Here is a 22,175-nt window from a genome sequence, read left to right as displayed (position 1 = left end):
TGAGTTTACACTACATCTAGGAGGTGGGGGGACAGGAAGGCATAGCCTTATAACCTTTAACCTAGTGGTTAGGGTACTCACTTGGGCTATGGGAGACCCCCCTCGCCCTGGTTCAAGTCCCCCCTCCTCCTGAGGAGAAGAGGTTTGAACAGGGATCTGACACATCTCAGGTGAGTGCCCTAAGCACTGTGTCTCCCTCAATCTCTCCTATTGAAGCTATTCCACTTTAATTAAACAATTGACTGATTAACTATTAATTGGGCCAGAGAAGGAGTTAGAATGACTCTGTAACTAGGAGTCTCCCACATCCTGGGTGAGTACTCTGTCCACTAGGCTCAAGGTTACAAGGGAGTTTCTTCTGTCCCCCCACTCCATTTTGTTTCAGGCCCCATGCACAACTTAAGCAGCCAAATGGCTTCTCACCCCCTGGTCATGAATCAGAGCAGAGATGGCCACCTCCTTGCAGCCTTGTCTTAGGCGCCTGTCTCTGGGAGAGGGGTGGGACTTAGCGCACACCCCTCATGTCGGCATCTCCCATTGGTAAGCTTAGGTGGGTCCCCACCTAGTGTGCTGGCTTTGTGGATCCCATTCTTTGGCAGCTCTCGTGCTCTCCCCATTCATGGTGTAGGGGGTGTAACTTGGCTTTGTGGAGTGCAGGGGTGTTCCTCTGACTTTTCTAGGCACCTAAAAGATAGGCCTTGCAACGCTGCGCATACTAGCACCTAAGTCCCATCGTGGATCCCACCAATGTGCTTGATAGAAGCAGATCTAACAGCATTTCCCCTGGCGCTTTGCTGGTCTTTTGCTCCGTACGCTATCTTTGTGGATGATCCTTTGGCCAGTTTTCAGTCTATTTCTTAGTACTTCCATCCACATCAAACCAAACAAATTTGTCAACCTTTGGAAATACCGTCTCAGGCCTGATGATGTAATGGGCTGCTGACGGAACTTGTTGCCAGCTTGAGCACTAGGTTTTTTTTTAAAAAACTGGATAACTAATAAACTTACCCAAGTTTGATTGAGTTTCCTTGAGAGCTGTGAACTCTGAATTGTCACTAGTCACCTAACCTGTATTTACCCATTTCAGCAGAACTCTCCACTGAACTAATTTTCACTCCATTACCAGTGTGGTAGGTGCTAAGATGCTGCATAACTGTACAGGGCTCCTGCTGATGTGCTCAAGTTTCAGGAGCTAGAACCCTGAATAGATAGAGCTATGTTTGCTGATTTCAGGTCAGGTGCTCCAACCCCAAGGAATGAAAGGGTTCATTTGAGCCTAATGTTTCGTTCTTGTTTGTTAAAGACAAAAGCTAGGAAATGGCTACGTTTATTCTAGACACCATGTATGTTGCTGTGTTTGGAGCAGGGTGGGCCAGCTGCTTATAGCTTTCTCCCCTTCCCATCGCTCAAAGGTGAAATGCAGATTTGTTTCTAATTTTCCAAAATAAGCAATGACATCGCTTGCTTTAGTTTTTTTGTAAAGCAATTTTCCCATAGCACTAGAATAAACCAAACGAGATAGTCACACTGCATTTCCTTCACCCATTCACCTTGTTCACCATGACATTCCAAAACTAATTACCACCATTCATAATATTCCTTAGCTAACCACATTCACACCTTATGAGTTGTTATCTAGCCTCTGTTATATTTATGTCCACATTTTCTAAGTGTTCCCTCACCTACATTTTATCAGTAGCTGTATCTAATGGGCCTTCATTACTTCTTAATAGTCTGTATCTCTCTGCTTTATTGTTATTTTGAAGTGAGATTTTTAAAATCCAGTTTGGTAACTTGGCCATTTTAGAACCATCATTACTTTGATTCCCTCTTACATGTTGAATAGGTCTGTTTTCTACATTGTAGTTCCTTCTCCCACTGGTATATTTGTACAAACTCTTCTGATTTTTCCTCAATGCCTTTTGTTGACAGTAACTCATTTTGCTTTTCATAATGTCCTTATCTTTTCTCTTGAAGACTTAATAAGCCACATATATTTGGTTTAGTTCACTCTCCCTTATTTAGATTCTTTCTAATCCTCAAATTCTGGAGAAGTCACCCAGTAATCTCAACCTGCCAACCTTCTGCTTCATAATGTTTCTGTTGCTCTTGTAATCATCATTGGACTTATCAGTGTACACATGACATCTGAAGGAATCATCTCTCTGGATTTTAGTTATTCCCTCACTAGCTTATATTATTCATTAAGAACATAAGAACAGCCACACTAGGTCAGACCAATGGGCCTTATAGCCCAGTATCCTGTCTTCTGACAGTGGCCAGTGCCAGATGCTTCAGAGAAATGAACAGAACAGGGCAACTATTGAATGATCCATCCTCTGTCATCCAATCCCAACTTCTGACAGAGATTTAGGGGCACCCAGAGCATGGAGTTGCGTCCCTGACCATCTTGGCTAATAGCCATTGATGGACCTATGCTGCATGAATTTATCTAGTTCTTTTTTAATCCAGATATGTTCATTGAATCCAATTATACTTCAGTATTTATATTTAGCATTATTTCCAGTTAATCTTTTATTTCCCATGCCCCTCGCATTTGAATAAGCCCAATTTTGAAATACTCTTTTATTATTGCCCTATCCAGCTTTTGATGATGATCAGAAAATAAAGGCAAGGGTTGGTTGCTTATACACCTCTACCCCGATATAATGCAGTCCTCAGGAGCCAAAAAATCTTACCGCGTTGTAGGTGAAACCATGGTATACCGAACTTGCTTTCGCCTTGAGCATTTCCATTATTAATAGTCACTTCTCGCCCCCTGACTGACCCCTCAGAACCCCCGACCCATCCAACCCCCCCCCCCGTACCCTGACTGCCCCGACCCCTATCCACACCCCCACCTCCTGACAGGCCCCCTGGGACTCCCACGCCCTATCCAATGCCCCTGTCCCCTGACTGCCCTGCCCCCAGAACCATCCAACCCCCCGTCCCCTGACTGCTCCGAGACCCTCTGCCCCTTATCCAACCTCTCGGCCCCGGCCCGGCACCCTTAACACGTCGCTCAGAGCAGCGTGTTGGAGCCAGACGCGCTGATCCGCCGGAGCGCACAGCCCCGCCCGCCCCACAGAGAGCGCCGCTTTACTGCATTCTGTCCGAATTCGTGTTATATCGGGTCGCGTTGTATCGGGGTCGAGGTGTACATGGTGTTAATTACACAATAGGTGGCAGGTCCTGGGGCTGGTCTACAAACAGATTTTTGTACCCATTTAATTCCGTTTAGACATGAATACAGTTAAATCAGTGCAACCCCATTAGTGTGGATTCAGTTATACTGGTAGAAAGGTGTTTATAACTTGTTTCAGCGTACCAGTTGGGATTTGGTTAGCATTTGGGGTTTTATCAATCTTAAACTCCGTTTCTAAACTGATGTAGTTAGAGCTGTACAAAAACTGTGTGCTGTTGCCTTAAGGCCAAAATAAGCCTGCTGTAAGCTTCCTATTGATGTCTCTGGGCCAGAATCAGTGGAACTATGCCATGAACTGTGGCTTTAAAGTTTTATGTCAGCTGTAGATGGATCAGAAAATGGTCTGACAGTTAAAATGGCTTGATCTGTGCTGATTTGGGGTTCAAAAGGTGTGCAAAATGAATGTAATTTAAATGCTTTTTCTTTCAACAGGTATCAGTATAGTGAAAATTGTTGTCTAAACAAAGTTTATGGTCAAGCCTATTCTAACTTGGGTTTAAAGGTGCAAAACTGCTTCTACAATAGGTGCTACGTGGTATTGCAAATTCAGTCCTAAGTGGGCCAAATTGTATAACTGTATTTCTACCAAAAAAAAAATCCTACTTTCTTTCCTAGTCAAGGTCCTAAGATCACCTTCGAACTCCAAGTGTAAATTATATTGTGGTTTGTGTCACCACTGAACCTGGCCAAAATCCTGCGGGGGGGCCTTAGTTTGACATTTCACTTACCTGCTACACCTTCCACAATGCTTTTGGGCAATAAAGGAAAAACAGCTGCAGTCCTTGATGCCTGCACATGTACCCTGATTCCTGCACCTTCATGTGTATCCTCATCGTAAGCAAAGGATGGAGTGTCTGTCATTCTGTGGCAATGCTGAAACCAAAGTTGAAAGGACAAACCACTAAGACCCAGACCCCAAGAGTTATTTAGATGTCCAGTTCTCATTGACTTCAATGGAAGCTAAGAGCATAAATACCCTTTTTGAGGATCAGGGCTTAATAGGTAGGATTCTCGATGTCCAGCTTAGTTTTGCCCTGTTATAGTCTCCTCCTGCAGTTGCGTAGCATACTTTTACCAGATGCTCTTGTAAAGAGTTTTCCCTAAAACAAATTCAGTACTTTAAAATTTATGCACTAAATAGTTATCATCGTTTTATCTTAAACAACAAGAGGAAAGAAAACTAGAAAAAAGTGAGTTGAAAAATATCAGGATTGTTCCAGGTGATTGATATTACAGGTGGTTAAGTAGTTCTGTTCAGAAAATTCCCAATTTGGAAGAGGTAGCAATTTGTGTGCATTTTGTGTTGGAAAGAAAATGTGGATGTAGCGGGTTGTTGCCCAGAATTATTTCAGATGTTCTTAGGAGTGGCTAACAGCATGAATATACTTGCCAGGATGAAGGGGTTTGTAGCTTATTCAACCTCTATTGCAATAGGCAAAAGACCATGTGGTAGAGGTTTGCCTCATGGTTGCACAGGTATGGAGCAAGGGTGACCAACTGTTACAAGATAAAATATTATATAAGGTTATTTATTTGGTTATTTTAATTCCATGATTTCCATTTTGCTAACTAATCTGTTTTCATTTGAAATGTCTTTGCAGATAAGCAAGCAGCAGCTCCAGATAGTCAAGGATCGATTCCAAGCATTTCTCAATGGAGAGACGCAGATTGTGGCTGATGAAGCTTTTATTAATGCAGTCCAAAGTTATTTCGAGGTAAGGCGTGATGGTGAGGCAATTGTTGGGCATGAAATATACAAATGAGCACAGCTCACAATGATGTCTTATGAACAAGTGTTGCATGGCCTCTTCTGCATTAAGTCCCATCCAAATTTCTTTGGATATGCTTGGACAGCCAACAAATAAACTCAGTGCTGTTTAAACCAAATCTCCCAAAATATTTTAAAGAAAATTTAAATTATAGTTCAACAGTTAAATCATCTGTGCTAAGTTTAGTGCCATGCTAAATGTGTACTCCTGCATAATGTATCTAAATACTTCACGTTCTTACTCTTGGGTTAAATTCTTACTCTTGGGTTAAATTCTGTCCTAATTGATACCTCCACATTGCTGTTGAGGTCAGTTGGGCCAAATTCTCCCCTCCATTCAGCCCAGTGGTATGTGTAGAGAAATATTAGGGATGAATGTAGCCCACTGGGGTGACGTGGAATGTAGAAAAGAAAGAATATGGCTCTTTGAGGGTACTGTCATAATGTATGTGGTGACCAACAAGAATAGCAAAGGCCTTGAAAAGCTTTACATATTGCAATAGAGGGAGTCATTGTGTCTCATTCAGAGGTGACACAGATTACTTGCTAATGACAACTGCAAAGACTTCAATGCCCCAAATGCTTCAGTAAAATTAGTCAAAAGATAAAATTATAAATATTTTATTGACAGCCACTAATAGTACTTAATAATACACTTACAATCCTGTTTACAATTCAGAAAATGTTTTGTTGGGGGCATTTTAAGGCCGTAAAATCACATCTGTCCTTCCACTCCCTGCTAATATTTGTTCTAACTAGCTATTTATACATTAAAGGGACATTGACCAAGTTGGCTACTTCAGATTTCACTTACCTATTTTTTCCTGTTAACAAATTTACATTTCCTACTTTGCCGGCATATTCCCCAGTCTACCCGCATATATGCACATTGCATATATGAACTGTTTGAACAGTAATTCTTCCTTTGCGTGTTTTTTTCAACCAATCCAGTAATCCAGCTCTCATGAGCAACTCTGCAATAACTACAGCTGGTTAATAACTTTTTTGACAGAAAATGCACTTTCTGCAAAATCAAAATTTTCCATTTGTAAAACTGACTTGCCTGAAATATTTCGTTTTGGGTAGGTTCAACCCAAACTGGAATAGTTAATTTAGTAACTGACCCAAAATGTTCAGCTGTTTTGAAATGAAAAACGTCAGTGATTATTAGCTGTATTACCATGACACCTAGGAGCCCTATTCATGGAGCAGGACCCCATTGTGCTAGGCACTATACAAACACAGAAAAAGAGTATACCTGCTCCAAAGAGCTTACAATCAAAGTATAAGACAAGAGAAGACAGATGGATATAGACTCGGGTTGCCAACTTTTTAATTGCACAAAACTGAACATCCTAGCTCCTCCCCTTCCCTGAGGCCCTCTCCCCCACTCATTACATTTCCCCCTCCCTCGGTGGCTCACTATCCCCCACCCTCACTCACTTGGGCTGGGGAAGAGGGTTAGGGTGTGGGAGGGGGGGTGAGGGCTCTAGCTGAGGGTGCGGGCTCTGGGATGGGGCCAGAAATGAGGGGTGCAGGATGGGGCTGTGGGCTGGGGCAGGGGATTGGGGTGTAGGAGGGGGTGCAGGCTCTGGGGTGCAGCTGGGGATGAGGGTTTGGAGTGAAGGAGGGGGCTTCAGGTTTGAGGGGGCTTGGGGTTGGGGCCTGGGCTTATCTCCAGCTGCTCCCAATCAGCGGCGTAGCAGGTAGGCTAAGGCAGGCTTCCTACCTGTCCCGACTCCGCGCTGGACAGCAGATGTAGCCAGCAGCAGGTCCAGCTCCTAGACGGAGGCGCAGCAGGCAGCTCCGCACGCTGCTCTTGCCTGCGGGCACCACCCCTGCAGCTCCCATTGTCCGCGGTTCCCAGCCAATGGGAGTTCAGAGTTGGTGCTTGTGGCAGGGGCAGCAAGCAGAGCCCTGTGGGCATCTCCCATCTAGGAGCTGGACCTGCTGGCCGCTTCCGAGGCGCAGCGTGGTGCCAGGATGGGTAGGGACTAGCCTGCCTTAGCCCCGCAGCATCACCGACCGGGCTTTTAACAGCCCGGTCAGCATCTGTGAGGGTCCCTTTTCGAGCGGGTGTTCCGGTTGAAAACCAGACACCAGACAGACAGCACCGGGAAAGAAGTGAGGCCATACTGATAAGCATAATAGACAGTGGTCTCAGCATACCATCAGCCTAAGAAAACAAGGAACTGCATTTCCCTATCAGCACATTGCCTTCTAGGAGTTGTCATTCCAGCCCCCATTGTCAGAGCCACCCTTAAGATTTATGGTGCCGTACGTAGTCTTATTAAACTGGTGCTCCTATGCCTGACTTGCTCTTAGCGACACAAACATAAGCTTACAGTGCTGGAAAACTTGTCACATGCACTTTATTAAAACCAGTTTAAACAAATTAAGCACACTATAATGCTAATGGACTATACTTGCACTAAAGAAGTAGCACTATAGAAACCATTCTGATTTGATAGAATGATACAAATATATTTTTTAAAATTTTGTCAACATTATATTGGAAATTTCTATGAAGAGGTATTGAAACAAGGATTTGTTGTTAATTAAAAGCAATCTTTCTGCCTTTTTTGGCTGCAAAATCAGTAATAATCTCATCGTATGACAAAGTGATGTCTTTTTCGATTGCAAGAATAGCAAGACCAGTCAAGCATTCCTGACTCATTGTAGAGTGGAGATAGTTTTTAATGAGCTTTAGTTTTGAGAAACTCCATTCTCCTGATGCTACTGTTACAGGAATTGTCAGTAGAATACACGTGGCAATGTACACATAACAAGTTTGCTGGTATGAATAAACTGTACAGTCTCCATCACAGACTTTACATGTGGCACCATGGATGACGACGTACTCAATTTTGTACAGTTCAAGTCCATTTAAATCAAAACTATCAACGTGCTTCAAGAGGCTCTCTAGGTTCTTGCACTTCTCATTAGCTGCTCTTGTTTTCCTATTTTGTTGAATTTAGTTATGTCATACAAAACCCCAGACTGTTCATGGTGTGCTCATAAGGTATTAAACCTTTCATCAACCGCAGATATTGCTTTATCCATCACAACATTCGAAAATTCAACCTCAAATTTCTTTTCTTGATCTTCTATGAGCTCATCTGCTCCTTCATATTCCACTTGCCGTTTTTTCCTCTAAACTCTCGTCATGGTCGGACATGGAAATTTTGGTTCTACACCAAGTGCCTCTGCAAACTCCCTGACTGTAACCTGTGCTGCTTTCAATCCAGTTTCTCTGTATTTCAGTAAAAAAGTCTTGTGTTGTTTAGTAACGTAAGTGTTGAATCAAGCTGCATCGCTGGACTCTGCATTATTTTGCTTATTCTTGTTAAAATCTCAAGTGTGTCATACCAGATTATGACAGATGTTAGAAACTTGAAGTTGGATATTTCCAAGGCCAATGACTATGCTTCACTTTTGGCTTTTGGATCTCTGGCTTCTTCCAAAATAACAATCAGTGCTTCATAAACTTACAATGATCTCAAAGTTTTTACACTTTGCTTTCCCAGTGTGTCTCAGATAGAGGCTTTGACATGTGCTTTGAATATTTGAATTCGGAGTCAGTGCTTGGGGCGGGAGCAGCGAGCGGAGCCCTGTGGCCTCCATCCTCCCCTACCTAGGAGCCGGACCTACAGGCTGCTTCTGGGGTACAGCGCGGTTCGTTGAGTGGAAGCTGAAAGGAGCACGTAAATACATTGCAGCAAACCAAAAAAAGAAATAGCTTCTACAGAAGACTTGGCCATATCACATAAAATCATTATTAAGGCTGTGGCATGCACATGGAACAAAAAAGTCTCGTGGATTTTCTGCCAGCAATCCAGCTTGCACGCCAGAAATGCATCCTCTCATATTGGCACCATTATCGTAGCCTTGTCCTCTAATGTTCATTACGGACAATCCAATTAGTTTTAGTTCATTAAGGAGAGCTTGAAGTCCAAAACCTGTAGTGTCCTCTACTTCTAAAAATGTGATAAATTATTCCTTAACTGTAATCTCTGCTGAATCACTAATGTCGACAAATCTCACTACTAATGACATCTGTTCTTGATGACTTATGACCGGAGTGCAATCTAGAATTATGGCAAAATATTTTGCCAAAGAAACCAATGAAACAATTTTGTCTCACTTTACCACTCATTAGCGTGATCAGTTCATTTTGAATTGTTGGTCCCAAATAGCGGTCATGTATTTTCATTTAGTCTTCAGAGATGTTCATTCATCACTGTCAGATTTTTCCCAGCAGTTGTAGAAGACCCCAAAAATTGCCATTTTGGGGCTGGTATAATTTCTCAGCGCTTCCTCTAAAAGCAAGATTGTTTGTTGATAGATATTCAACAATAGATAATAGACATTCAAGAACACGACGCCAATGCTGCTTCTCTGGCTCCAGCAATCTTTGATTTGGACATCAAGAGTTGTCTGATTTTTTTTTTTTTTAACCTTACGCTCAGCTCACATCATTTGTGCATGCTTTCAATGTGGTGGTGTGCCTCTTCATGCTGTAGTAACATGTGACTAAGATTTTGCCAATCTTTAATATCCACGGTTGCTATGTTAAAATTGTAACTATTGAAAATCTTTCATGGGAAACAAAATACAGCATCCTTGCATTTAGAGTACACAAGCCACTGTCCGTTGACAATTTCACCGTTAGAAAGTCTTTTGTAGTAATTGTTTTCTGTGAATTTCCTACCTCTAATGTCTTTAGGATATTCGAGACCTTCTATTCTCACAGGGCCTTTCTCAAGTATAATGGCGCATAATTTATTTAAAGATTGCGGCCATGCACCAGTGTCCTCTCTATCCCATGCTAGTACAGTTTCAACTGTTTTGTGTCTGCATCTGTTTCAAATGATTGTTCCGTGTGTTCTTGAGTTTCTTGAGCTTTGTCTGCATAAAAATTTTCTTCAGCAGTTACTTGATGATCTCTATCAACTTCGTTGTTTTCATGACATACAAACTTAAGTATGGAACCCTTCTATGCTTGTATAGCTAATTCTATTTCATCTTTCCGTTTTCTTTTTTGTGACCCAGAAAGTTGTTTTCAATATGACATAACTATGACGACAACTTCATTTTTTGAAAGAAAGAACTGTTTAAATTACTGTCAGTTTATCAGAAATATTATTTAAAATAAGTAATATAGGATAGACATGAGTCTGTGACCTTGAGCTAGTGTGGAGACACCTCAAAGGTTCTGCACCCTGGCTGAGACACAATAGAGTTGGAAGCCCATGTCATTTTTACAAAGTCACTTTTTAGTTTTAAATGTGTAGTGGGCATCAGTCTTAATGCTAGTTTCAACTCTCTATCAACCTTCTACTGTAACTAGATCAATGGCATTATCCAGTTTAATAAGCTGGGTTTCCAAACAGCGGGAAAATAGAACCCTAGTTTTATTCCTAGGTAAAGCACAAAGGGACCAAAATGAAGCCAGCACAGAATCATCTCATCTAGATTAAGGTAGGACGGAAATGTTACTATCCACTAAAATTAGTGCAGCATGGACAGAGACAAGCTAATTTATTTTTCCAATCTAATATGCCCTTGTTACAGAAGGACCCTCTCTAGGTTTTGTCACTCATCCTTTCTGATAAACAATGTCAATTATGACTCTGAACTTCCATCACCAGTTCATTGTACACAGACAACTGAGTAATCAGATGCTGATAACTTCTGATCACTTGCAATCTTGACTGGATATCAGAGCACTGTGTTAGCACCACGACTGCCTGAAGAGCCACTCTTTTTCCATTAAGAGCTTATTCAGAAAAAACAATATTCTTTTGAGCTATTTCTGTGTTGCACCCACACCTCTAAGCTCTGCCGGTTCATATGTCTGACCTTAACATTGTCCAGTCCGTAAATTGTGCCTTATATTTGTTTGGAAAGATGTTGGCAATAGCACCACGTTTTAGGCACGGCCAGAAATACATGATAAATCCGTGCCTCTAAAGTTCCATCAAACACTGACATTTTCACAGCTCTAGCCTGATCTGCTGCACTGATTCTTCACAAGGAAGTGTCCCTGGCCTTTTTAACTCCTATTAATCAGGTATTTACTCTGACAGTTGGACAAAATATTGTGAAAACTTAAGACATTGGCTGCCCAACCTGTGGGCTGGCAAAAACTATACTGACTCGCTAGAAAAAAAGCAAGAGAATCTTAGTACGCTATATGGTCACTCTCTACACTAGTCAGGAGATGAGCATATTACAGTTGTTGGAGGGCCCTATTTAGCAGTAACAGGGCTAGAGGAAAGCCTGTCAACATTTTGTGTTTCTCTGATGAAAACCAGCCCACTCCCTCCCCCAAACCAAACTTGTCACAAATAATTGTCGTCAACTTAATTTTCTGTTTTTGGATAAGATATTGATTTTTTTTACCAAAAAAAAAAATAAAAATATTGAAATTGGATTCAGGATTGTTAGCAAGCATTTTTGGCAAAGAAAGTTGTTAAATGACAATCTAACATGATTTTGATTTTAAGTGTCACCAAGACTCTGGCAAAAAAGGGAAAACTGGTCCATTTTGAACCCTGCGACAAACATAAGGTTGAAAAAAAAAAATGCTCAGAGCTGATCAATGGCAACACAGTCCTGCTTTCATGCTTGGCTCACCACCGGCCTGCAGTAGAGGAGGAGATAGGTGGAAAGCCGCGGGACCCCAAAATCGACCTCTTGAGGTGCAGCGGGGCAGCAGCAAACCCTCAGGTCAGGTCACGCCATCGGGCAGCACTGCCAGCACCTCAGGGATGGGGAACCCGTGGGGCCCTGGGGTGGACTGCTGCCATGCCTGCTGGGTGAGGGACACGCTCCCCAGCCCAGCTGTGCGTATTCCAGCCTGTGCGGTCACTTGGAACGGAGGCGATTGGGCTGGCTGCCGAGGAAGTGAGTCACTTCCTTGTCACGCAGCCACCCAGCCCAAACACCTGCACCCCACCCAGCCCTGCTGGGGGGGTAGGTGGCCGCTCCACGGGGGGGGACTGCACTCAGCGCTGCGAGGCAGGGGGGACAACAACACTTCGTTTTGCCGGGGGAGGAAGAGAAGAATGTGCATTACACAGGAGCAGCAAAAGGATATCACCGGAGGTGGCGCCGGCCGGCCGGCCTGCCTCACCTCACACCAGCCGGGAGAGAGTCGCACAGGTGAATTTCCCCCGCCCCTTCCCAGAGACCTCAGCAGTACCCTCCCTCAGAATGCACCGCTGCGCCAGTGCGTTTGGCTCCACGACCCGACCCCGCTCGGACCTGCGTGCTGTCCCGTCCCGGCTGTGGTGCCCTACGCAGCCACGTATGCCTAAGGACGGCCCTGCCCGTTGTCTCCTGTGCGTGGAAGACTACATTTCCCATACACTAATGTGCTGATATCTCTCCAGCCAAGACACACAGTGCATCATGGGAGTCTCATGAGTCTGGGTGCATTTTGGGAGATGTGGTTTGGGATCCTGATGCCTCCATTCTCCTCTCTGAGCCAGGCTCCCTGGCCTGACTGTCTCCCATAATACACATAAACCCATGCGACTCCTTTGATTCACCGCACAGCTCAGTCAGAGGCCAGTCAGCCCCATTGCCTTATGGGAAATGTAGTCCTCCAGGGAGCCCAGGCTATAGGAGAAATTAGGGCCAGAACTGTTTGTTTTTGTGAGTTCAGGGTATGTCTGGGCTACAGTAGTACAGCTACAGCACTGCAGCGGTGCCACTGTAGTGCAGACACATCCTACCTCAATGGAAGGGGTTTTTCCATCAATGTCGTTAATCCACCTCTCCAAGAGGTGGCAGCTAGGTCATGGAGGAACTCTTTTGTTAACCAAGCTCATCTGTGATGGGGATTAGGTCAACCTAACTACATCGTCTGGGGCATAAAATTTTTCACAGCCTTACCACTGTAGCCAGGCTGATCTAATTTTCAGAGTAGGTCTCAGAAATTTAGTAAGAGACAGAGCCGTGGAACTGGCTTCAGTTTGGCAGTCTGTAGGTGTGGTGAATGGGCCTGAATCTCATCTCGCACTGGTTTTACATCAAGCAAATCCATCATGTCCTGCTGCTCTCATCAGGCCTGATTCTCCTTTTGCCTAAAGGAGTATACTTTACATGCTGAGGTGATGTGCGGTGTGGGCATAGCAGGGATACTTGCTAAATCTGTCTTATCATATAGCCTACAAAATGTTCACTTATTTGTTTTTACCAGCCGCACCCTCCTTCCTGCTTCCTCTGAGCGAAAGTTACTTATTGTACAAACTAATGGCCTTTTACTGAAAACCAATGGCAAAATTCCCATAGAATTCAATGGCATAGGAACAGACCCTCGGGGACTATCAGAACAATGCAGGTTACACTGCTTTATCAGTTACACTTCAAGTGTAAAGTGGGCTGATCAGAAGATGGATGTAACTTGCATCCTCCTTCGTTCTTTCCTTTTCAGAAACCATCCCCACTTTTCCAGGAAAATATGTAAGATTCTATAATGGGGATTGCTGTTTTTTATATTTGAGTGCTTGAAATTGCCTTGATGGATGCAAGATTCCATAGACACTTCACAAGGCAGTTAGTTTGATCTTGCGTGGGTTTAATAGTTCAATTGTTTCTATGTTGCACAGTGGCCTCAAAATGATCTAGTGGCACAATTATTGATTAGGAGTCCAATTAATGTAATAGAAAACAGTACGACGTGGCTGGCCTGGTTGATCCAACGTGTTTTCCTTGCAGTGAGCTTTCTAATTGGTTACTCTGTTGCATTTGAAAACACTTATACATAGTCCTTAAGAAACCAAAAACTGCTCAGAGGGATTGACATCAGTTGTTTTGAGCAGATTACAAAAATGACTCTAATTTAGTCTGATGCAATTTTGACTTTTCTGTTGTATTAAATGGAGAGTTGAAAATTGCCTATAACTGAGCGACCATATAGCATATAGTAACTTTAATAAGGCATCCCTTCAGCAAATGTGTTGAATAATGGGGTTGTTTTTTTTCCAGTTTTCAAATGATAGAAAACAGTTGGAAGGCAATAAAAGAATTAATGTGAAACTGGGGACAAGTTCACCCAATAATACTCATACATTTAATTCATATCATTTGCACAATTCCAAGGCCATAAACCATAATTAGGACACATACTGCTCTAATTATAAAAAGAAAAGGAGGACTTGTGGCACCTTAGAGACTAACCAATTTATTTGAGCATAAGCTTTCGTGAGCTACAGCTCACTTCATTGGATGCATTGGGTGAAGTGAGCTGTAGCTCACGAAAGCTTATGCTCAAATAAATTGGTTAGTCTCTAAGGTGCCACAAGTACTCCTTTTCTTTTTGCGAATACAGACTAACAGGCTGCTACTCTGAAACCTGCTCTAATTATGTTCCTTTTGAAAGAAAAGTAATATTTTGACAATTAACTAGATTTGGTAATGAATAGTCTTCATTGTACTAATTAGTTTTTAGGATTAATCACCATTAAATCCGTAGTTGTTGACATGTTGTTGTCATTTAGTACAGTGGATGTCTTTATAACCTCACTTGTACGTTTCAGTCCAGCAGTAAACCAGGGCACAATTCCGTATGATTCTAGCTTCACATGTTTACATCCACATACAGAATGTATATGAATGGTTGTGTAAAATACATAATGATGCAAAGCTGGGAGTGTTTGTATTGTCCAATCTCCATACCTGTTCTTAAACTTGAGGGCTGTTAATTCAAGGATGTAAGCAGATCAAATAGGTCAGGGTAAAACACACGGAGAGAGACCCTCTGTAACCCTAGAAGACTCGAGAGTTCAAAATCAGCATCCTGAGTTGCTGCTGGAAATGAATTGTAAGCAAGTGCAGATGCCACAATGTACTGTGAATGTTGTGCTCTCTGAGAAATATCACTGGGGGCAGTCGCAGTCTGCTCTTGCTGGAGTTTGAGTGATTATTCCGGTGAATTTGGGATTATTGGCAAAATTTCACATTTTCCTCCTGAATGGTTTCTGGGTACTGTAACAGGAGTTTTCAGTCTCTCTGTATGTAAATAGCTAGTTAGATTAGATGGCACTAAAGAACATACAGCTCTGGTCATAGCTTTTGGAGGACCACTGAAACTTCTTGTGCACTGCAAATGGCTTTCTTTGTGCAGCTCTTAACACAGATTTTCACACCCTTCCTCCGAAGGGAAGAAGGACTTGTCAGAAGGGGGATTGGTTTATCTGAGCAGTGTAATTTATTTTTATCAGCCTTCCTGCCAATCGTCTTTCTCTCTCCAAGCTACTCACCATAAAAGGTGAAGATCTAGAATGGTTTATAAATTGTTGAAGTGGAGAAAAATTCAATGGTAAAACCTTGAAGAGAATTTAAACTCCCATGCATGATAGCAAAGGGCAGCAATTGCGGTTGTGTGGGGAAACATATAATTCATCCCTGGTTTAGCTTTGCTGAATTGGTCTAATGATCCCAGCTCTCTCTTTTCTCTAGGCAGATAGGAACAGAGTAATTTTCATCCCTCATCCAAAAAGGTATTACCAGGAGATTGTCAGTTTATCACTGCTTCATTGAACACATGCTCTTGGAGAGAATGTTTCCAAGATGGCAGTGGGATTTAAGACACGCTTAACTGATTGCTTAGATGGGACTGACTGTGAGAGGAAAAAAACAGACTATTTAAACCCAGCTGGGAGGAAAATGAAGGGGGGAAGATGCTGTGAAGTTATTTGCAGTTTCTCTCCACTTCTTTGTTGAAATCTTGTTCTGACCAGCTCCAGCATACAGTAGATTTTGCTTATTAGCCACTCCTTGTTTGCCAGCAAAAAGTTGCCATTATCCTACAGTTGCTAATAAGGAGAAGGCAGGTTTGTGCGGCTGCAGCTGGGGGAAGAAGTTCTGGGATATGCCTCTCCTGGCTGCAGCCGTGCAAACCTGCCTGCGGGAAGGGCAGCATCGGGGAGGGGACTGCAGTCTGGATGCTTGAGCTTTCTGCAGAGAGCAGGGGCCAATGGAGCTGTATGGTACCTCTCCCTGCACTCTCTGGGGTCAGGGCTCAGCACGTCCCAGCTCTTCCTTCCCTGGCTGCAGCCCCAAAGAGTGCAGGAGAAATACCATGCATCTCTGGAATCATCACCTCCAACACTTCCTTCCCTGGCCGCAGCCACGCAAATATGCCTGCAGCTGGGGCTTTTCTTCCAAAACAAGCTTTCAGTAGGTGGCATGCAATTGCCAATATCAGAATCCCTTTCCCATTAAAGTCAATGGGACAGGATTGGTTCCCGGAAAAATGTTGCTATTAAGTGGAAATTGTTAATATTGAGGTTGCTATTAAGTGGAATCTACTATACTTGTAACTGTGACGTATCTAAAAATATATATTTTAGCTTCTAATAATTTAGCTTCCAGCAAACACTTGAACAAAACCTACAGAACTGACAACCTTTGTTCCTTTGCAGATAGGCACCCACACGGGTTCCACTGATGTAGCCATACTGCTAAAGTGAGAGCAAAGAACCTGTCATGGACATTACTACATTTCACACAATCTATTGCTGTGCTCTGGTACGGCAGGCTTTAACCTTCTGTACAAAAACCCCTTGGTTATGCAAGTAATTCACTGTCTGTTGTTCCTACAAAGGAAGCCTGTTCCTCTCTCTCTGGCCATCCTGACTAACCGGGCAGATGAGAAAGTGTACACAGGAAAGATGTTTTCCACCACCCCAAAACAATCTTTTCACTGGTACCTCTTGGGTTATTGCCACACACCAATCTGCCAGGCAAGCACCTCAGTTCTACAGCGCGTTGCCACCCACTCCTGTTCAGCTGTAAGTGCTCTGCACTTCCATAGAGCTTTAGGCTGGAGCTGGTCGGTCTTTTTACACTGAAACAGTTGTTCGATGGAAAATGCAGTTTCCACTAAGGGTGGGGGGGGAATGTTTTGCTGACTTTTTTTTTAATTATATATAAATATTCTGTCAGTGAAAATGGAAACAAAATATTTTGCTTCAGGTCAGTTTGACACAGAACTGCATCTACCTATATGGCAGTGGTGCCTTATGGGAGTTGTAGTTCAGGCACTTACTTGACCTTATTCTCTCCTCTGAGCCAGGTACCTTGACCAGACTACATCTTCCATGAGACAATGCAATCTCCCTTCTGATTGAGCTGTGTGGTGTATCCTGGGAGTCACATGGCTGCCACATAGTCTGGCCAGTGAGTCCAGCCCATAGGGAAGAATAAGAGCACCAGGCACCCAAACTACAGCACATGTGAGGCTCTCTGACACCTGAGGTCGATGCAGTTGAATGTCAGACTGACTTGAAACAAAATGTTTCAACATCTCCAAGCCGCAGTTTTTCAGAATTTTGTTATGCAAAAAATTTTAATACTTCAGGTTTTGTTTTCATCCCGAATCAGGGTGAAAACAAAGGTTGAAATAGAAAAATTGCCTGAGTGGTACAAATTCCAAATTTTTTACTCCACTTTACTCATGGTTTGGTCAAGATTTGCAGAAGGCTAATCTCATGGCAAGTAGGAGCTGTGCGGCATTGACTGGGAGTGAGGAAACTGTAGTTCGGGGATATCCAGCACCCAAGTCAGTCCTTTAAATGCAGGATGTGTTTATCAAACAACTAATTGAGCAGCACAAAACTCACTGATCGTAAAGAATTTATGAAGGCTACATTCAAAACTTATGAACCATGTAAGGAAGAATCTAATCAAATGATACATGTCATTTCAATTCACTGTCGAATCTGCTTGCTATATTTTTGTTAACAGGGCCTTGGAGAGTAGAGTAGAAAATAGGGGACAAACCTTTTCAATGTAGCTTCTACACCGTAATATGGCTTGTTAAGCCTTGGCCTGGAATACAATGGAATTTGGCAGAAGTGTACCAAATGCATTGTTAATATTCAGGTTGCGTTGGAACTGGATCCTAAAATAAACTGGATGGCTGGAATATTCTGTGCTTGAAAGTTGACAGGCACCTTCTTAATATACAAAACTAGCCTGTGTTTCATGATGTCTGAAAAAGACATCTAGACCCACTTCTTCAGAGGTACTGAGCCACAATCCTTTGAGGATCTGGGCCATAGTACCTCAAAGGGACTGGATTCCCATCAATTCAGCTTGTATCCAAACTCACTGTTGCCGAGGTCCAATAGGAAGATTATTGTATATAATGTGAGAGTGCCCTAAAAATTAAAAAAAAAAAAAAAACCTGGCCAACAGACTTTTTTACACTCCTTGATGAAACAGCATACCCCAGTTCTGTGATACTTCAAATGCCAAACTAAACTCACTGCCTCACATTAAAAATCTGAACATTAATTAAAAATGTAATTGCTGTTTATGCTTAAGGGCACTGTGGAGACTTTGAGCAAATGAAAAAAAATGCTTTAACTTTTATGGAAGAGCCAGAGAAACTACAACAGGGCTGGGTATGCTTTTCCCATGGCTATGGCATGGTCAGGATACTCTGCATCTGACCCAAACTGAACTCAAAAGCAATGTCACAGCTACCTTGAAACAGCCCTCCTTTCTAAACGCCCTGAATGCCCACTGTGTCTGTTCTTTTTACCCTTTTTTTTTTATTATAGCCTTTAAATGGAGATCTGTGTTTGGAGTTTATACCAGGGACAGTAACAACTAGTAGTTCCTATGGCACTACCTCCTTGTTTTACCAGTGGGGAAACTGAGGCACAGGGGGGCAGTGAGTTGTCTGTGGTCATCCAGCAGACCAGTAGCAGAGCTGGGAATAGACCCCATGTCTAAGTTTCAGGTCACTGGACCACACTGCTTCCCTGATTGAGTTTGGTTCCTGGCATGTGTGTCTGGCTCTCTTAGCAAGGAGTTCTAAAGTATAGACCCCAAAAAACAATAAGCACCACACCTGCTCCTGGATTCACAAGGTGGTGCTTTTAGTATCCAGTGTTCCCCCAGAGCAAGGCCAGCTCCCAAGGGGTTGGAAGGAAAGCTCTTTTTTCCCTCTACTATGTGCCTCCAGACCAGGGACTATGGCCATGCCCCTTGCCTACACAGCTTAGGGTGCAAACCACCCAAAAGGCCATATGGAAGAAATGGTCCCAGTCTGCTGCCTCTGCACATACCAGCAGATCTAGGCAGCCACAGAGGGTGGTACATGTTGTATCCTCTTAAGGGGGGATGCAGCAGGCAGGCTCCCTGCCCAGTGGGGAACTCCAGGAGGAGGCGCTGCCCATTTGGTTAGCTCCACGCACCACTCTGGGCAGCATTGCCTGGCCCAATGGCACCATGTGCTGCTCACTCTCCTTTGACTGCAGCTGCTGTTACTGTGCAAGGAGCATCAGTTGAGTGCTTAACACAGGCATGTCCTTTAGGGAGGTCTGTGATCACCTTTGCCTGCAACAGCTGATGGACGGACAGGCCGTTAACACCTCTCCCATAGCAGCATGTGCCAAGCACAAGCCCTCTGCCATAGGGACCCAGTCTGGCCCATAGCGTGTGTCTATAGTGGTTCTTTCTACCTACTGAGCTCCTCCACTGGACCTTCTCTTGGTGTCTTTATAGCTCTCTGCAAACTGCAGCTAAACATTGCACCCAAACTAAGTCCTCTCCAAATGAATAACCTGGGGCTGGCTCCCTTGGGGAAGAAGATGTCTGTCAGTTGGAAATTTAGGGTATGTCTACACAGCAATCGAGAGGTGTGATTGCAGCTTGTGTAGCCATTCCCAAGCTATCTGTTCCTAACCACCCATGATCCTGGGTATGTACACATCCCATGCCACCATGGCTTCACTGCTGTTGGTTCTCAAGCGAGATCAAAGGTAGCTTGGGTGTGTCTACACTTGGTGCAGTCACACCTCCCAACTGCAGTGCAGACACCCTTATATAAAGGAGCATGGTGAGGAACTTGTTTATGACAAACACAAACAAGTTGGCTTTCAACAGAGTGAAGGTGGTGGTGGATAAATCAGCCCATCTGACTAATCCACTGTTCGTTTTTATCTAGAGACTATTCTGTATTGCTGCCTATTTCCCACGGTCATTTCTCTTGAATGTCCCTTCAGTTTACATTTATACATTAGAAATCCACATACCCAACACTGTGGTTGGATAGCCTGAAGAATCACAGGATTTGCTTTGGGAATGGGGGAAACTTCTTTTTTAGTCAATCTGGAAACTTTACCACTGACCATCCCAGCACAGGACATAATCAGTATTACAGGTTTGAAAGGTTTCTCTGAACATTCCTATGCAGTGTTAACATGCAGCTTAATCAGTTCTCTGCATTTTGTCCTCTTACCAAAATTCTGTCCTGGCAGAATGAAAGGGGAGCAGATTAAATGTGGGGAGCCCGTGGGGTGTTTGCTATCATTGCTCTTCCTTGTTCTGGTTCTGTGGAAGTGGCGATGGTCTCTCCCGTCATTTGACTTGGGCACGTGTGATCAATAACTTTATGAAGAAAGAGGGCTTTTTTCATACTATACCAGCTTGATTTATGCTAATCTGTACAGCACTGCCATCAGATGAAAAGTCTAGTGAACCGCGCAGGCTGTGGCGGGGGGGTTGCAAAACATCTGTGATGCTGTAGAAATATTGCAAACGCCACTGGGATAAGCAGACTTCACAAACAGCAGTGCAGGGAGCCAACACCTTTTAGCTGATGGGCTTTCCACAACCTGGCCACACGCGGCTCAGCTGGCTTAGCATAGATACACAGTAGAGATTGGACATTTTGAACATAGGCTGCAAGACTTTCTCAGCCTTTCTCCTGTTCACGGGATTCTTTGTTCAAAATGTTTTCAGTGGAAGTCGGAAGAAAATGATGCGAGTTGTAAAACATCTGTTAGAAAGTGAGTGTTCCTTGCAAGGATCCTGCAGTGGAACAAAGGACTGAAGCCTAATCACCTAGCTCATGCTGCCACTCCCACAGCAGTCACTGGGATTACTCATGTGCAACTGGCAAACGGGGACTGGCTTCAAATGCATCACTCTTCTGTATCCCCTCAGTAAAAGCACTTCTCCGTGAACAGGTGGGAGCCATTATGGCCTGGCTGTTACCTGGACACTGATGTAATTCTGACCCGGTAATGACCAGGCACAGCTGCTGCCATTTAGCCATCCAGGTACCTGATTACATCTGTACTTACTCACACCCATTACCTTTTTCCATTGTTAATCATAAAACTGAAAAATCCTGGATGTAAGTCATACTTTAAATGGCCATTTTACACAGGAATTGGTTTAATGGGTGTTTTGTGGAACTGTTCACATGTGGATGAAATTTAATGTATTAACTAGCTGAAAACCTTCATTTCATTTCTGCTACTTCGCTGTTACCTGCTCAGTAGCCGATAGACTGAGAGTTGTAACTGCAAGGCCTAGGGTTAGACTGCAAGGCCTAGACGTGACAATAGGAATAGCTGACTTGCACAGTGAAAGAGGTGTTTGGTTTTCTTTTAATAAATGCTGACATATACACCCATTAGAACTTTGCAGCGATCATTCTTTCTCAGCCTGCCTTATTCATACTGGACATCCCAGAACCCACTGAGTTCACGGCTTATTTTCCAAAGAAACATGCACCGTCTTCGTGACAAACCAATTTTCCATTGCCCTTGTGTCAGCATCTCTTCGTATCTCCCCAATTCCCTTCTCTGTCTCACTTGCTGCATTCATCATTTTCTGATGTCCAGCGCCTCCAACCCCTATGTCCTTTATGGATTACCTCCTGCCTGGACCAGCTGATCACAAATCTGTGCTGGTCAAAGCAGACCTCTCGAAATGCTGCATTTTTCTAAGGCATTTAGTTCCCCTTGCTCTGAGGGTTGCCTAAAAACTGTCACTGTGTTAATTGGAATGAAGAATAAATGTAACCTCATTTCGCCAGCAAGAAGGTCACAGTGCGAGTCCCTTCACCGGCCCTGCCCTTGGCTGACTCACCACAAGTTAAACGCTCTTATCGTTCACAGATAGGCTGTATAAGTAAAAATCACAGTGTCCACTGGTGAACTTCCAGTGCAGAATGAGTGCCGTTTCAAGTCCCCTTTCACCCTGCTGCTGATGTTACCCAGCTGAAAAAGGCAAAGCTGGGAGACGGGTTAGTGAGCGTGCCCTGGACATGAGTAATTCTGGGACCGGAGTCTGGCCTGGGCTCAGCATGTGTGTAAGGAGGCAGCACGCTCTCTGACTCTCTCTCCCCAGCACTTACACACCCACGACAAGCACCGTGCTCTTTAT

At 43.6% G+C, this 22,175-nt stretch overlaps 1 protein-coding gene across 14 annotated transcripts in view; it reads left to right on the top strand.

Moving 5' to 3' along the window:
* The window catches only part of CADPS (calcium dependent secretion activator), a 374,509-nt gene that overhangs the window by 67,871 nt on the left and 284,463 nt on the right, over positions 1–22,175 (top strand). For all 14 annotated transcript variants that reach the window (XM_074957378.1, XM_074957382.1, XM_074957385.1 and 11 more), the window contains exon 2: positions 4,807–4,920. In XM_074957378.1, the coding sequence (XP_074813479.1) occupies positions 4,807–4,920 (114 nt within the window). The remainder of the gene's footprint in view (positions 1–4,806; positions 4,921–22,175) is intronic.

This window comes from Natator depressus, chromosome 7, assembly GCF_965152275.1.
Source record: "Natator depressus isolate rNatDep1 chromosome 7, rNatDep2.hap1, whole genome shotgun sequence".
NCBI classification, from domain to species: Eukaryota; Metazoa; Chordata; order Testudines; family Cheloniidae; genus Natator; species Natator depressus.
Note: the sequence above shows the minus strand (reverse complement) of the source record. Positions and strands in the feature narration are given on the sequence as shown.